Genomic DNA, 15,818 nt, shown 5'->3' on the forward strand with positions numbered 1-15,818 from the left:
TATTTAATGAATATAAATTTCCAGTGTACAGCTTATGGATTACAATGGTTTCCCCCCCCCCCATAACTTCCCTCCCACTCGCAACCCTCCCCTCTCCCGCACCCACTCCCCTTCCATTTGCATCAAGATTCATTTTCAATTCTCTTTATATACAGAAGATCAATTTAGTATAAAGATTTCAACAGTTTGCACCCACATAGAAACACAAAGTGAAACATACTGTTTGAGTACTAGTTATAGCATTAAATCACAATGTACAGCACATTAAGGACAGAGATCCCACATGAGGAGCAAGTACACAGTGGCTCCTGTTGTTGACCCAACAAATTGACACTCTAGTTTATGGTGCCAGTAACCACCCTAGGCTGTCGTCATGAGTTGCCAAGGCTATGGAAGCCTTCCAAGTTTGCCGACTCTGATCATATTTAGGCAAGGTCATAAAAGACAGAGTGAGGATAGTAACCAATGATCCTAAGAGTGGCATTTACCAGGTTTGAACAATTATACAGCATTAAGTGGGGAAGAGGACCATCAGTACACACAGGTTGGGTGTAGAGCCATTGGTGGTAGAGTAGAGGTTATGATTACAAAGGAATGAGGCCCAAGTACGCTAGACAGGGTCTAGAACAAAGGACAGACACAACTGACATTTTCTATGTGCTTCCAGCCTTTCAATGTGCTCCAGCCTTCACAACACCAATGCCAAGAACTGAGCAAGAGCACTGTGCCAGCCCCAGACAGGAGGGCTTTGACTACCAGCGCTCCCTCTAGAAGCTGACCTTTCTTGGCTTAGATGTTCCTTCTTATCCCACATCTCACCCATCCTTGTCAGGCAGCCATTCCCTCTGTTTACATGTCGTTTGCATCCGTTATTAAGCTTTAGTTTTCCTCATCCACGTTGAATCCTGCTAGGCCTGGAATTATGGGCTGGCAGGTTCACCAATCACCAAAACCATAGCAGTACTATTCTGTTGTACATGCAATAGCCAAAAACTTGCCATGATTTCTCTTGATCACAACCACTTTCCAATGGGAACCTGAATGGGTAGAGAATGAATGGAAAGTCCTTGTGGGTTGCCTCTCATTCTAAATTATCACCATCAGTGTCTTTATCTCAGGACGTAATTTAGAGACCTAAATGGGGGACGGCGTGGAAACTTTGATACCAAAGTCCTATCCTTTGAGATTTGAATTTGATAGATGCTCAAAGGATTAATGCCCTATTAACTTATGAAAACTCATGAAAAAACAGACTTGCTCCTTGTGGATTAGGGACAGACAGCTGGAAGATTTGATGGGGTAGAGAGTAGGTGTTGTTCAGGTTCTTATGGTGTGCTTTGCTTCCTAACACCTTTCTTTCATCTCTATGAATGATTCACAAATATTATTAAGGAACTACAGGGAATTTAAGGCTATTATCATAAGTTTTTTCTTATTCCTGAAAGGTCAGTGTGGTACTAGCCACACAATGTATTTTCTTTTTTTTTTGACAAGCAGATTTAGACAGTGAGAGAGAGAGAGAGAGAGAGAGAGAGAGAGAGACAAAGGTCTTCCTTTTCCGTTGGTTCACCCCCTAAATGGCCGCTACGGCCAGCGCGCTGCGCCAATCTGAAGCCAGGAGCCAGGTGCTTCCTCCTGGTCTCCCATGCAGGTGCAGGGCCCAAGCACTTGGGCCATCCTCCACTGCCTTCCCGGGCCACAGCAGAGAGCTGGACTGGAAGAGGGGCAACCAGGACAGAATCCGGCGCCTTGACCGGGACTAGAACCCAGGGTGCCGGCGCTGCAGGTGGAGGATTAGCCTAGTGGGCCACAGTGCCGGCCACACACAATGTATTTTTAAACATTTATTTATTTATTTGAAAGGCAGAATTACACAGAGGAAAATGGACATTTTTTGGTTCACTCCCCAAATGGCTGCAACTTTCGGGGCTGGGCCATGCAGAAGCCAGAAGTCAGGACTCTATCCAAGTCAACATGGGTGACAGGGACTCAAGTACTAGGATCGTCCTCTGCTGTTTTCCCAGTCACATTAGCAGGAAGTTGGGTCAGAAACAGAGCAGCTGTGACTCGAACTGACACCCTTATGAGATGTCAACATTGCAGGTAGTGGCTGTGCCACAACGCCAGCGCCTAGCCACACAGTCTTATAAAATCAGATAATTTTTGACTGGTATTTTCTTTAGCGTGCATCTCATTCAGTCCACCATTCAATAGTTGAGACGAAATTTTGCCAAGGCCACGTGACTTCCTGGTGTCAGCAGATGTGAAAATCCAGTTCTTCAGACTCCAGGCCCAACAGGTGCTTGTTAAAGGTGCAATGCCAGCAGGATTAAGCATGTCAAAGATTGCAGGCCCTGAAATGCTGTCTGCTTCCCACAATGACTGTGGATGAATAGCACTTTACCAAGTAAGCCACAGTAATGCTTCATATATCTTCATTATCCATCCTTGAAGAGAGTAACAAGGAGAGTGACCCAGGATGTAATTCCTAAATGTCCTTCATCCTGTCCCAATATGGTCTAGAAGGAATGAACTCCTCCAGGAGTTGTTCAAAGGTCTCCTTCTTGCCTAATAACCCTTTATGCGGCAACAGAGGCCCTCCACAGCCAGTTCCATTTTCTCCAATGCTCAGCATTTGGCTCATGCTGCTTAATTTTAGCTGAGAGCAAGGGACTTCCTCCTGTGTCTCTCTTTGAAGGTGGTGATATTTCATAAAGGACATAGGTTTTTAGGAAACTCAGCTTCCACATGTGTACGTTCAACTGTCACACACACTTACACACACACACACGTCATTTCCATAACATTATCTTGCAACCAGCTCATTAGAGTGGCCTCTCCAATTATGATGAGTGAGGAGGACTTAGAGCCCAGTACAATGACATCACAAGGAAAATGTAACTTGAGTCTATTTTGCTACCATCACCACGGAGACATGAGCGACTCATGTGCATACGAACAGCACTCCACCAGCTCCCTACCTCAATCCTCAGAATTTTTTGTCTCAAAACATTTATTTCTCCTCTTTATTTTACCCACCCCGACCTACAGTTACAAAAGCAAGGCTATGTACTCATTAAAGAGATTATCATGATATAGGCCAAAAAGCCTAGATATCCTTGCAAACTTGGCCCAAGAGACCCAATCACTCCCCACCTCCATATTGAAGGGGATGCTGCCAGAGCATACCCTAGGGTCCCAAGATGTCTTCTGACCACTCTGTATTGAAGGCGAAACACAAGTAAGCCCTATCATTCAGCCTCCAGCATATTTTCATAACCTTCATTTTGGTGGAGAGCTGATCGTTATTCAGAGAGGAAAAGAAAAACCTCATGTGGGCACTTCTGCTACCTCTTGGCATGCTTATTATTCTAGGTAAAAAAATAAAAAATATAAAAAGGAAAACCAAAGTGTTGCTCATCTCCTATGACTCTGCAGGGGAATTCCAATCACACAGAGAACACCCTGTCCCTTCCGCCCACCTTTTCCACCCCACAGAGGAGGAGGAACCAGCAGTGGAGACAGAATCTTTTTCCTGTTCCACTGTCGATAACCGTATTTTTTTAGATCACTCCTGCATTTCCAATTTCAGAAGACCTCCACATCCAAATGAGGCACACACAATGTTGGACCAGCCTCATGACATACTTCCTGCTTGTCATGGGTGCATGTTTATCTGCCTGAAGGCCAATGGCAAATGCGCCTGGAGACAGTGAGAACACGTGCACTGTTGGCTGATAAACAGAGCTGTGCTCATGGACACTTGGGGGGCAAGTAGTTATTTTCCATGGGCTGTTATCAACAGGAAATCTAACTGCAGCGAATGCAGCCGGAGATTTCAGATAGTCTCTTCAAGCAAAATGTTGAGAGCCCTTAAGATAACTGTTGCTCACCTTCCAGTCTCATTAGTCATTGGTAAGCTGAAGCCATGCAGCTAGAAGAAAATTTAGAGGGGCCATAGGATACAAGTCAAACATCACACTCTTGAGCTGGCACCAATAAAAATGTACACATACGTGCTAAGTGAAATCCTAGTACAGTGATTGTGATTGTGATCATGTGTGTGTGAGTGAGAGAGAGAGAGAGAGAAAGAGATAGAAAGATAAGATACAGAGATGGAAAGAGATATGGAGAGACAGAATCAGAGAGAGCAAGAAAATGACAGAGAGAGAGAAAAAAAAAACATTGAGGATTAAAGAAATAATATGACTCTGAGATCAAAAAGTTTCAATTCTCTCATTTCTACCCCCTTCTTAGGAATCCATTACCCTGTCTGGGGGAAATAGTATGGGAAGGCAAAAGAGGCACAAAAGAGATAAAGCTACAGAGCCCTGTGTTTCCGACTTCCTTACCAAGCAAGGTAGATCTTGAAGGACTTCATTCTTCTCCATTAAGTTTTATGAAGCCTGACTTGGCTGTAATGTTTTGTAAAATGCCAGCCAGTTTCCAGCCAGGACTTTCCAAGTGCATCTAATTGCCCACTTTATCACAGGCACTATCAGGTAAATGGTGCTCCACCTCCGCTGGGCCTGCCTGGGGTTGACACCCGGCACTTGTCAGGCAATGGATCACAGAGCAGAATGGGGCCCCCACGTCCTGCATTCCTGCACGAGGGTGACAGTAAATTATGACATCTGCCAGGAAGATCGGAACTCGTCTGTGCTACCGGATGCACCTAAGCTACACAACTAAGGAGGCTTTTAGGATGTGATTGGAGACGTGTCTGAGAGCTCTTAAAGGGACAAAGAGACTCTTTCCCCAGCAACAGTGGAGCAGATATGATCCCTGGACATTTACTTTACTCTCTGATGATGCTTAATGGCTTATTTTTATGTTGGAGTGAATAAAACTGCCTGGCAATTGTAAAGTGCTCTGGAGTTTAAATTGTGCTTATATCCCTCCTCTCAAGATCCCCCAGGTCATGCAAAGGAATAGTCAGCACCCTATCTTTTGTCAAGGATAAGGAAACAGATCGAACCAGGCTAGGTGATTTGACTTGGGAGCAAAAGGAAATAACACAATAGTCTCCCCTTATATTAGGAGTATACCTTCCAATACCCCAGTAGATGCATGGAACCATGGGTATCAGCATAGCAACCCTATACAAATTTTTCATGCACATATGTACTTATAATAAATTTTAGTTGGTAGATTGACCATAGTGGTAGATTGTCAGCAATAACTAGTGATGAAATAGAACAATTATAATAATATACAGTAATAAAATTGCCAACATTGCTACTCGTGCTTTGCCATTATTAAATAAAATAAGGGTTGCTGGCACCACGGCTCACTTGGCTAATCTTCCGCCTGCGGCGCTGACACCCAGGTTCTAGTCCCAGGTTGCTCCTCTTCCAGTCCAGCTCTCTGCTGTGGCCCAGGAACGCAGTGGAGGATGGCCCAAGTGTTTGTGCCCTGCACCTGCATGGGAGCCCAGGAGGACGCACCTGGCTCCTGGCTTCGGATTGGTGCAGCGCGCCGGCCGCAGCAGCCATTTGGGGGGTGAACAAGTGGAAAAAGGAAGACCTTTCTCTCTGTCTCTCTCTCACTCACTCTCTAACTCTGCCTGTCAAAAATAAATAAATAAAATAAAATAAAATAAGGGTTACTTGAATACAAGCACCAGATACTATGACAATATAGATGATAACTGGGATGGCAATTAAATGACTAATGGGGAGATAGCATATACAGTGTGGATACATCTTACAAAGTGAGTGATTCATGTTTCCATGTGAGATTGAGTGTAGGATTTCATTATACAATTCAAAATGGCACACAATTTAAAGCTCTGTGTTGTATATTTCTGAAATTTTCCATTTCATGTCTTCGAATTATGATTGATCCAGGGTAACTAGAATCATGGAAAGCAAAACCACAGAAAGAGGGGGAGCTACTATCGAAAATAGCATTACTAGGCCGGCGCCGCGGCTCAGTAGGCTAATCCTCCGCCTAGCGGCGCCAGCACACCGGGTTCTAGTCCCGGTCGGGGTGCCGGATTCTGTCCCGGTTGTCCCTCTTCCAGTCCAGCTCTCTGCTGTGGCCAGGGAGTGCAGTGGAGGATGGCCCAAGTGCTTGGGCCCTGCACCCCATGGGAGACCAGGAGAAGCACCTGGCTCCTGGCTTCGGATCAGCGCGGTGCGCTGGCCGCGGCGGCCATTGGAGGGTGAACCAACGGCAAAGGAAGACCTTTCTCTCTGTCTCTCTCTCTCACTGTCCACTCTGCCTGTCAAAAAATTTAAAAAAAATAAGAATAAATAAATAAAAAGAAAAAAAAAAGAAAATAGCATTACTGATCTTCAAGAACCAAAAATATCTATTCTCCACTTTACAGGATCTTCTCTACCTTCTTTGCTCCAAGAGTTTTGCTAATTGTAACCTTGGGAGTATAGGTTTTATTCTTGTATATGTGTGCCTTTTAGATTAAATCTTTACAAGTCTGACACCAAAATTTTAACACCACAACATAGAGAAACCACATCAAAAAACCAGTAGGGGGAAAATTCTCATTTCAGTGAATTTACACAAAGGATACTCTTAACGCTTAAGTTTATAAAGAGAAAAGGAGGTGGTTTTACAGGTGTAAGTACCATAAACATTGGTCAGAAATGGTTGAATGACTCTGCTTAGAGAAAATTCAAATTGTCCATTAAGGACCTGATATTCAACATTGATGAGTATATTCCTAGTACTTTTCTTATTGTAATTTTTGGCGACATTGGAAAGAACTAAATTGATGGATATACTTAAATTAAGTGATCAGGAAATGGAAAAACTGACAAATCATTGTAAGCATGTATGACTAGGAGAATGATGTTGGTTCACCACATTTAGAAGCAGTAAAAAGCCTAGAAAAAGGATCCAGCACTGTGGCATAGTGGGTAAAGCTGCCACCTGCAGTGCTAGTATCCCATATGGGTGCTAGTTCAAGTCCCAGCTGCTCCACTTCCAATCCAGCTCTCTGGGAAAGCAGTAGAAGACAGCCCAAGTCCTTGGGCCCCTGCGACCGTGTGGGAGACCTGGAAGAAGCTCCTGGACCCTGGATCCTGGCTTTGAATTGGTTCAGCTCCAGCCACTGCGGCCATTTGGTGAGTGAAATGGCAGATGGAAGACCTCTCTCTCTTTCTGCCTCTCCTTCTCTCTCTGTGTAACTCTTGACTTCCAAATAAATAAATTAATTAAAAAAAAAGCCTAGAAAAAAAATGAAGGATTGTAGCATCTTCTAGTCTTCCTTACACCACAGTCAATATTTCAATACATAGATAAAATATCACCTATGCTCAAATGTCTGGTGGAGAAATATACATACATAGATATACACATACACATATGTATATGCATATACATACACATACATATGAAATACACACATATACACATACATATATACATATACATATATACGCATATACATATGTGTATATGCATGTGATGCTTATGTGTATATATGTATGTATATACATATACAAATGAAATACATACATATACATATTTAGAATCAAATACACACACGCACACTTATGATTCAGGGGTTTCCTTGCCATTCATTTTGAAGTTGCAATATTAAAGTAGGTAACTGACATGCCTCATCTCAGCTAAACTCCAGAATTATTATTGCATGTGAGATAAATAGAAATGGAAGATCAATACTGATAATTTGTGTTGTTCATATAGAAATAGAAATAAATGTAATATGCATTGTGTTGTATTCTCTAACGCAAACATTTGTTTGAAGATTTGTTTGAAGTTCTACTAGAAATGTACTTGCCTGGATTCTTAGCTACATCATGGCATTAGCATCATGCTAAAGCTCAGCCTCCCTAATAGATGCTGTGAACACTGACATTCGGGAGCCTGGGCTTTCTCTGAACGCGTTCTACTCCAACACACGCTGCTGATGTCCTTCATTACGGTTGTTAACACATCTCCAAAAACACAATAGCATGACCAAAATGGACTCCTCAGTGTTTCAAGTGGTTTGAAAAACACTGTCCTTTGATTCTTTTATGAGGGTTCCATAATTTCTTGGGGTTTTCCAGCTGCTTTTTGATCACTGAACTTGCCAGCCAGTCTTCCCAGACAGAAACTGGGACAGTGAATGGTGGTTGTGGTAAATTAATAAGGGGGAAAAATAAACAGAATGTCCATTTCCGTGTGTGTGTGTGTGTGTGTGTGTGAATGTTTTAACTTTGCAAATCTGCTCACTATACAGTTAATTTGGAGCTTGCAATGCAGGAACCCTGTCTGGCTTCTCACATTCATCTTTCTTTTCTGAAGTTGCTCCTTGCTTAGAGAGTCTGCAAGGGGCGCTCATGGCAGGCCAGTGAATGGATGGTCTTCTCTCCAGGTTCCCACATTCCCTCCAGGACATCTGGGTAGCTGGATGCAGGAGCAAGGAGAAAGTTTCTAGGTTTTCTGCCATGTAATCCTATAGTTTTAACATCATCAAAAGTAGTGGTAGGCAATATTTTTCCGTAAATAGCGATATAGCAAATATTTTTGGTCTTGCTGGCCATATGGTCTCTGTCACAATTGCTCAGCTCTCGACTTTGCAACATGAAAGTAGCCATAGAAAGCACATAAATGAATGAGGGTGGCTGTGCTCCAATATAAATTTATTTATGGGCACTAAAATCTGAGTTTCACATAATTTTTGTGTGTCATGAAATATTCCTTTGGTTTTGATTTTTTTTTTAGCCACTTCAACATGGAAAAGCCTTCAGAAGTTTCAGACCCATATAAAAAAAGTGGATTTGGCCCATGTGCCATACGTTGCTAACCACTGGTCTAAACGCTCAGTTCTTTAAATTTAGGTGTCAAACCAATACCTGCCTTTTGGATCCCACAATTGATTTTTGGTATCTCTGTTAATGACTGCTACTTTAAAAAAAGAGGAAGGGCGGGCTGGACTTGGATGCTCTTGTGCTGTCTCCTCATGTGACACCCTCTGCTGGGTCCTGAGGCCGCAAGAAGGCCCTCACAGGATGCCAACACTTTGATATTGTGCTTCACAGCTCCAGAACGTCTTGTTGATTAATGACCCCTTCTGTGATATTCCCTTATAGCAACATAAAGCAGGGTAAGATGCTACCCTTATCTAGCACCTGGATTTCCATAATATATTCCTATTTGAAACTTTTTGATCTTTTTCCTATTAGCTAAACCTTCGTGAAATGAGTTTTCATCATTGTTTCTGAGATACGTAGAGGCTTGGTGAGCAACACTGACAGTATGTGTAAGGCAAAATAGAAGCTTCCACTCAGCCTCTCCCAGTGCATTCACTGGACAATATCTGCAGTGAACCTGCTAAAGCATAGTCATTTTTTCAACTTTTATTTAATAAATATAAATTTCCAAAGTACAACTTTTGAATTATAGCAGCTTTTCCCCCCATAACCTCCCTCCTACCCTCAACCACCCCATCTTCCACTCCCTATCCCATCCCATTCTTTATCATGATTCATTTTCAATTATCTTTATATACAGAAGATAAACTTAGTATATACTAAGTAAAAATTTCAGTAGACTGCATCCACAAAGACACACAAAGTACAGAGTACTGCTTGAGTGGTAGTTTTAGCATTAATTTTCATAGTACAGCACATTAAAGGTAGAGGTCCTACATGGGGAGCAGGTGCACAGGGACTCCCGTTGTTGATTTAACAATTGACACTCTTATTTATGACGTCAGTAATCACCTGAGGCTCTTGTCATGCGCTGCCAAGGCTATGGAAGACTCTTGAGTTCACCAACTCCGATCTTATTTAGACAAGGCCATAGTCAAAGTGGAAGTTCTCTCCTTCCTTCAGAGAAAGGTACTGCCTTCTTTGATGGCTGTTCTTTCTGCTGGGGTCTCACTCATAGAGATCTTTCATTTAGGTTTTTTTTGTTTTTTGTTTTTTGTTTTTTGCCAGAGTGTCTTGGCTTTCCATGCCTGAAATACTTTCATGGGCTTTTTAGCCAGATCCGAATGCCTTAAGGGTTGATTCTGAGGCCAGGGTAAAAGCATAGTCATATAACCACTTTGATGCTTTCCCTTTGCCCTGGAAAATAGCCCAGTGTCCTCTCTAATTCCACAGGGCTCTAGCTGAGACACTCCTCTTTCAGGTCCAAATCCTCACTTCCTCAGCTTGCTCTCACCTCAATACAAGCAGCCCAACTTTCAGCCTCCTTGTGTTCCTGCCATGCATGTCATCCTGTCCTGGATCATGGCTCTTCCTCACTCTCTTCTCTGCCTGTGGCCCTTCTCTAGTGTCCTACATGGCTGTTTCTTTCTCTTCCTTTATGATTCAACTCAATTGTCACTTCCCTGACCATTCTCTTCATAGCAGGTACTTCATCTTCTTCAACCTTATGATTTCATTTATAGGCTATACCCCAATATTTTTGGTTGCCCTTTTAAAAAGTTTGCTTATTTCATAGGCAGAGTGTGCCTCTCTCTGCTGGTTCACTCCCCACATGCTTATAATAACTTGCCAGGCCAGGCTGAAGCTGGGAATTGGGAACTCAATCCAGATCTCACAGGTGGGTGGCAGGGATCCAACCATGCTAGTCATTAGCTGCTGTTTCCCAGGCTGTGCATTAGCAGGAATGCTGGAATCGGAAGTGGAGTCAAGACTTGAACCCAGGTACTTTGATGTGGGACAGAAGCATCTTAATGGAAAATCAGATTCCTGCCTTTGCCCTTTATTAACAATCAATCATTATCAGTCTTCCATGTAGACTGTAAGTGCTGTTGATGGTAGACACTTGTCTAATTTGTTTGCTTTATCCAAAGGCTCAGTCTAGCACAAGGTTGCTATATAACCTAATTCATAAGTATATTAGTTTTTAAATTTAGAACAATACTGTGGCATACTTTTTAAATTTATGCATGTTTAAATTAATTATTAATTAATCTTAAATAAATTAATCAGTTATGGCAGAGTTTTCATTTTATTTTAATATTTTGTTAAACTTTCAATTTTGCTACAGAAAGAAATGAATTGTTTTGCTATTAGAAGAAACAGAAATGCAAATATTAATGGAAGGAAATTCCATCCTGCCAAAATTTTTGTCTAGAGTTTTCTAAATCATTGCCCTTAAAATCTACATGGTTACCATGAAACATGGAAATTCTTCAATGTCTAAGGTAAACAGAGAAAAATAATATACCACCAGGATTTTGGTGTTGAGAAAAACCTGTTAAGGATCCATTTACTCCTCCAATGGAGCTCTGGGGATAGATTGTGGCAGCTTTGGCTGGAAAACTATCTTCTCTGTTGAGTCATACATCTTTCTATCCCATTCTTTTTGTATTTCTAAAAACATAGTTTAATTTAAAGGTCGATCAAGCAACAGAAATGATGAGAAATAATAAGTGCAAGAATGGAGGTTGTGACATGGGTTAAAATCCTAATGGCTTCTTTGTTACTTGTTCAATGACACCTCTGAGTCCCACTTTCCTTCTCTCGAAAATAGAACTCCAAAGTAATTTCTCATTAGCCTTCTTTGAAGATTTTGAAGATATTTATAAAGACATGGTATGGTATAAACTATAAACCAGATATACAAAAATAAAGTATCACTTTATGTGACATATATATTATTTTTATTATTTTAAAGAAAAAAGTTCCACAGAGTATAAATATCAATACAGGAAAGAAAATCTAGTTTGAATAATTTCGGCTATCATAAATTTCTGAGATGATGTCTTTTCTCCCTATGTTCAGAAATCATGCTAAATGTGTAAGATATTATTTACTACATTAAGGTGTAATAATCAACTACTTTGAAAACCCAAAGTTTATGTATAACTATAAAGGTTTGTTTCTTCTTTGCTTTATATTTAGGCTATGGCAACTGAATATGGACTACAACTCCATCTAATAGGCATTTTTTATCCAGCATTTAAGACAAAGAAGTAGCCCTTCTTTGAGATATATCTTTCTCATAAAAGAAGAGAAATGGAAATAGCTGAATCATATATGATTGTATAAACTTCAGACATAAAGATACTTTGTGTAACTTTGCTTACATTCTATTGCTGAAAGCAAGTCACATAGACACAGTGATGTCATTAATCAAAACAGTCCTCCAAGGAAGTAACTGAAATTCACATGGCAACAAGTAGAGGTTTATAATTTATAATTGGGTATAAAAATCATAGACCATGATAAAATAATTTTATTCCTATAATATTAAAAGAAAAACATAACATAGTAAGAATGTATTCTAGAATAATGTGGACTGACTCCTTAACCTGAAAAAAATGTGTAAAAAAACAAACATTGCTGGAGGAAATAATGGGTCTAAATGTTTAGTGCAATGGATAATGATGATTTTTTTTAAGTAGTAAATTAAATAGCACAGTCTAGGAATACAGTTTCCGATGATTGATACAGTTTGTGTAGGATTGGTCAAATAGGTGGATTTAGTTTAGTGTTCGACTGATGGGCCTGGGGAACATTGATCATCATTCTCCTTAAACAGCAAGCCAGCTCTCAGAACTGTGGTAAGCATGATTACATTGAGCCCTAAGCAAAAGGATTTTCAGTCTCCTTTAGTAAAACCACAATATATTGATTAAATATTTGCCCAGAGTTTATTAGATTTAGGCTACCCAAGAGTTGTCTATCTTAATAGCATCAGTTTGAATATATCTTTTCATGTAAGCAGTCAACAGCAAGCCCTGGAAAATTCCCCTTTCCCCTCAAATTACTCATTTTTCCACCATAAATATTAAATAGCATGTTTCAGCTCTACAACTGGTACCTGTTTAGTGGTCAATAGTTGAGTCTGACTTTATCCCAAGTTCAAAAAATGACACATGTCCAAGGGTAAAAGGTCTTATTTAGGATAAAAAAGTTCTGGAATCCTACTGTACAGCGTGGAGACTATAGTTAATAATAAAGTATTAAATACTTCAAAATTATTAAGAAAATGAATCTTAAATGCTGTCACCTGAAAAAAACTAAGTATATGAGGTGATGGATTGTTAATCACTTTAATAATTCCATAATGTATACACATGAGGGGACTTCAAACAGTTCATGGAAAATAGAAAAAGCTCTAATGTACATGTGGCTGGCATGGTGGCATTGCACATAAAGGCACTGCTTGGGACTCCAGCATCTCATACTGTAGCTCTGGTTTGAGTCCCTGCTGCTCCTTTTCTGATACAGCTGCTTGTTAATACAGCCGGGAAAGCACTGGAAGAGGGCCCAAGTGTATGGGCTCCTTCTACTCATGTGTGAGATCATGATTGTGTTCCTGGCTCCTGGCTTCAGCTTGACCCAGACCTGATTGGTGTGATCATTTGCTGGGGGTGCAGGGGAGTGTGGTAAATTAGCAAATGAAAGATATTTATTTCTCTCTCTATCCCTCACCCCTACATCTTTCTCTCAAGTCATTTGAAAGACACAGTAAAAGAAAGAGAGAGAGACACAGAGAGAGAGAGAGAGAGATCTTCCACCCTCTGTTTCACCCCCCAAATGGTTGCAACAGCCAGAGCAGGGCCAAGCTAAAGCCAGGAACCAGGAACTCCATCCAGGTCTTCCACATGAATAAAAGTAGTCCAAGCACTTTGGCCATCTTCCACCACATATTAGCAAGAAGCTGGATCAGAATCAACTGGGACTCGAACCAACTTGAATTGGCACTCTAATATGGGATGCAGGCATCACAGATGGTGGCTTAACTTTCTGCAACACAACACTGGCCTCAGTAAATAAATCATATACATATAAAAAAAAGATGTACATTCCCATGAACTTTTTGAAGAAACTTTGTATATTAAAACATCATGTATGCCACAATATATACAATTTTTATTATTTGTTAAGTATGCCTTAGCAAAGGTGGGAGTATAAAAGAAAAAAATAAAATGATATGTATAACTAATTTTTAAATCAATAAACTGACATTCAGAGAATGTAAGGGAAAGACAAGAAAGGAGCCCTGGATTCTTCATGAAGACCAGTGCACCAACATGGTCTGGTGTCTCAGTTCCCATAGAATTCAAGAGTGGTGGAAAAATTTTATTATAGAAAAATAACAGATTTGTGCACATAAAACCATCAAAGAAGGAGGTACCCTTCTCCGAAGGGAGGAGAGAACCTCCACTTTGACTATGACCCTATCAGAATAAGACCAAAGTCAGCGAACTCTAAAGGCTTCCATAGCCCTGGCAACTCATGACTAGAGCCTAGGGAGATTACTGACGCCATGAACAGGAGTGTCAAATTGTTAAGTCAGCAACAGGAGTCACTGTGTACTTACACCCCATGCGGGATCTGTCCCTAATGTGTCGTCTAAAGCCAAGTGATGCTATGACTGGTACTGAAACAGTATTTTTATACTTTGCGTTTCTGTGTGGGCGCAGACTGATGAGGTCTTTGCTAATTATATACTGAAGTGATCTTCTGTATATAAAGAGAATTGGAAATGAAAAAAAAAAAAAACAACCTGGTGTTAAAATGGAAATGGCATAGAAAATTAATTATTTTGAAAAAAAATTATGTAGGATCTCTGTCTTTAATGTGCTGTACATTGCTATTTAATGCTATAATTAGTAATCCAATGGTAGTTTTTTCACTTGATGTTGCTATATGGGCAAAATGTTGAAATCTTTACCTAATATATACTAAACTGATCTTCTGTATACAAAGAGAATTGAAAATGAATCTTTACATGAATGGAAGGGGAAAGGGAGCGGGAGGGGGGAGGGTTGCGGGCGGGAGGGAAGTTATGGGAGGGGGGAAGCCATTGTAACCCATAAGCTATACTTTGGAAATATATATTCATTAAATAAAAGTTTAATAAAAATTGAAAAAAAAAAGAATTAATCAAAGTAATTTTTCTCCTGGAGGGCAAATCTTACTCTTTTTTTTTTTTTTTTTTTTGCTGTTGTTGTTGTTCTTTATTTTATTTTTAAAGTACCTTGTCTTGTGTGGACAATGTAGTTAATTAGGCCAGGCTAATTGAAACTCTTAAAATGGACAATTATTAAAACAGATGATTGGCTTTCATACAGAAATCAGCAAACAACAAATGATGGCGAGGATATGGGGAAAAAGGTACCCTTATCCACTGTTGGTGGGAATGTAAACTGGTGTAGCCACTGTAGAGGAGCGTGTGAAGATATGTCAGAAATCTGACTATAGACATACCATGTGACCCAGCCATCCCACTCCTGGGAATTTACTCAAACCAAAAGAAATCAGCATATGAAAGCGTTATCTGTACCCCCATGTTCAACACAGCACAATTCACGATAGCTGAGATATGGAATCAATCCAGATGTCCATCAACTGTTGACTGGTAAAGAATGTACAGTATATATACACTATGGAGTACTACTCAGCCATAAAAAAATGAAAGATTTTTTTTATAATAAAATGGGTGCAACTGGAAACTACTAAACTTAGTGAAATAAGCCAGTCCCCAAAAGCCAGATATCATATGTCTTCCCTGATCTGAGAACTAATAAAGTACCTAAAATGTAATGTATCAGAATGAAATAGACATTTTGAGATGTGATGATTGTTTACAGCCCTTGTCTCTTGTAGAGGAACAGTGCTTTTTTTTTTTTAATAATACTTTTTGTTGAACTCTTTTTCTTAGCATGGGGCAACTTTACAATCATTAACTAAACTGAAAGTAGATCATTGTAAAAATTAATAGTGGGAACGGAACAGGGAGGAAGAAGAAGGGTTGGAGTATGGGCAGGAGGGAGGGTGGGGTGAGAAGTTTCTCCATATTCCTAAATTTGTATATATGAACCACATGAAGCTTGCATAACTTAAACAAAATTAAAAATATAAAAAAGATGATTGGGA

At 40.3% G+C, this 15,818-nt stretch overlaps 1 protein-coding gene across 1 annotated transcript in view; it reads right to left on the bottom strand.

Annotated features, from left to right (window-relative positions):
- Positions 1-8,212: 8,212 nt before the first annotated feature.
- Positions 8,213-15,818, bottom strand: part of LOC133768131 (ubiquitin carboxyl-terminal hydrolase 2-like) — a 105,534-nt gene continuing 97,928 nt past the window's right edge. Inside the window, 1 exon segment of the mRNA XM_062202514.1 lies at positions 8,213-8,428. Within this exon segment, the coding sequence (XP_062058498.1) occupies positions 8,213-8,428 (216 nt within the window).

The sequence above is a fragment of the Lepus europaeus genome, chromosome 10 (assembly GCF_033115175.1).
Source record: "Lepus europaeus isolate LE1 chromosome 10, mLepTim1.pri, whole genome shotgun sequence".
Lineage (NCBI taxonomy): Eukaryota > Metazoa > Chordata > Mammalia > Lagomorpha > Leporidae > Lepus > Lepus europaeus.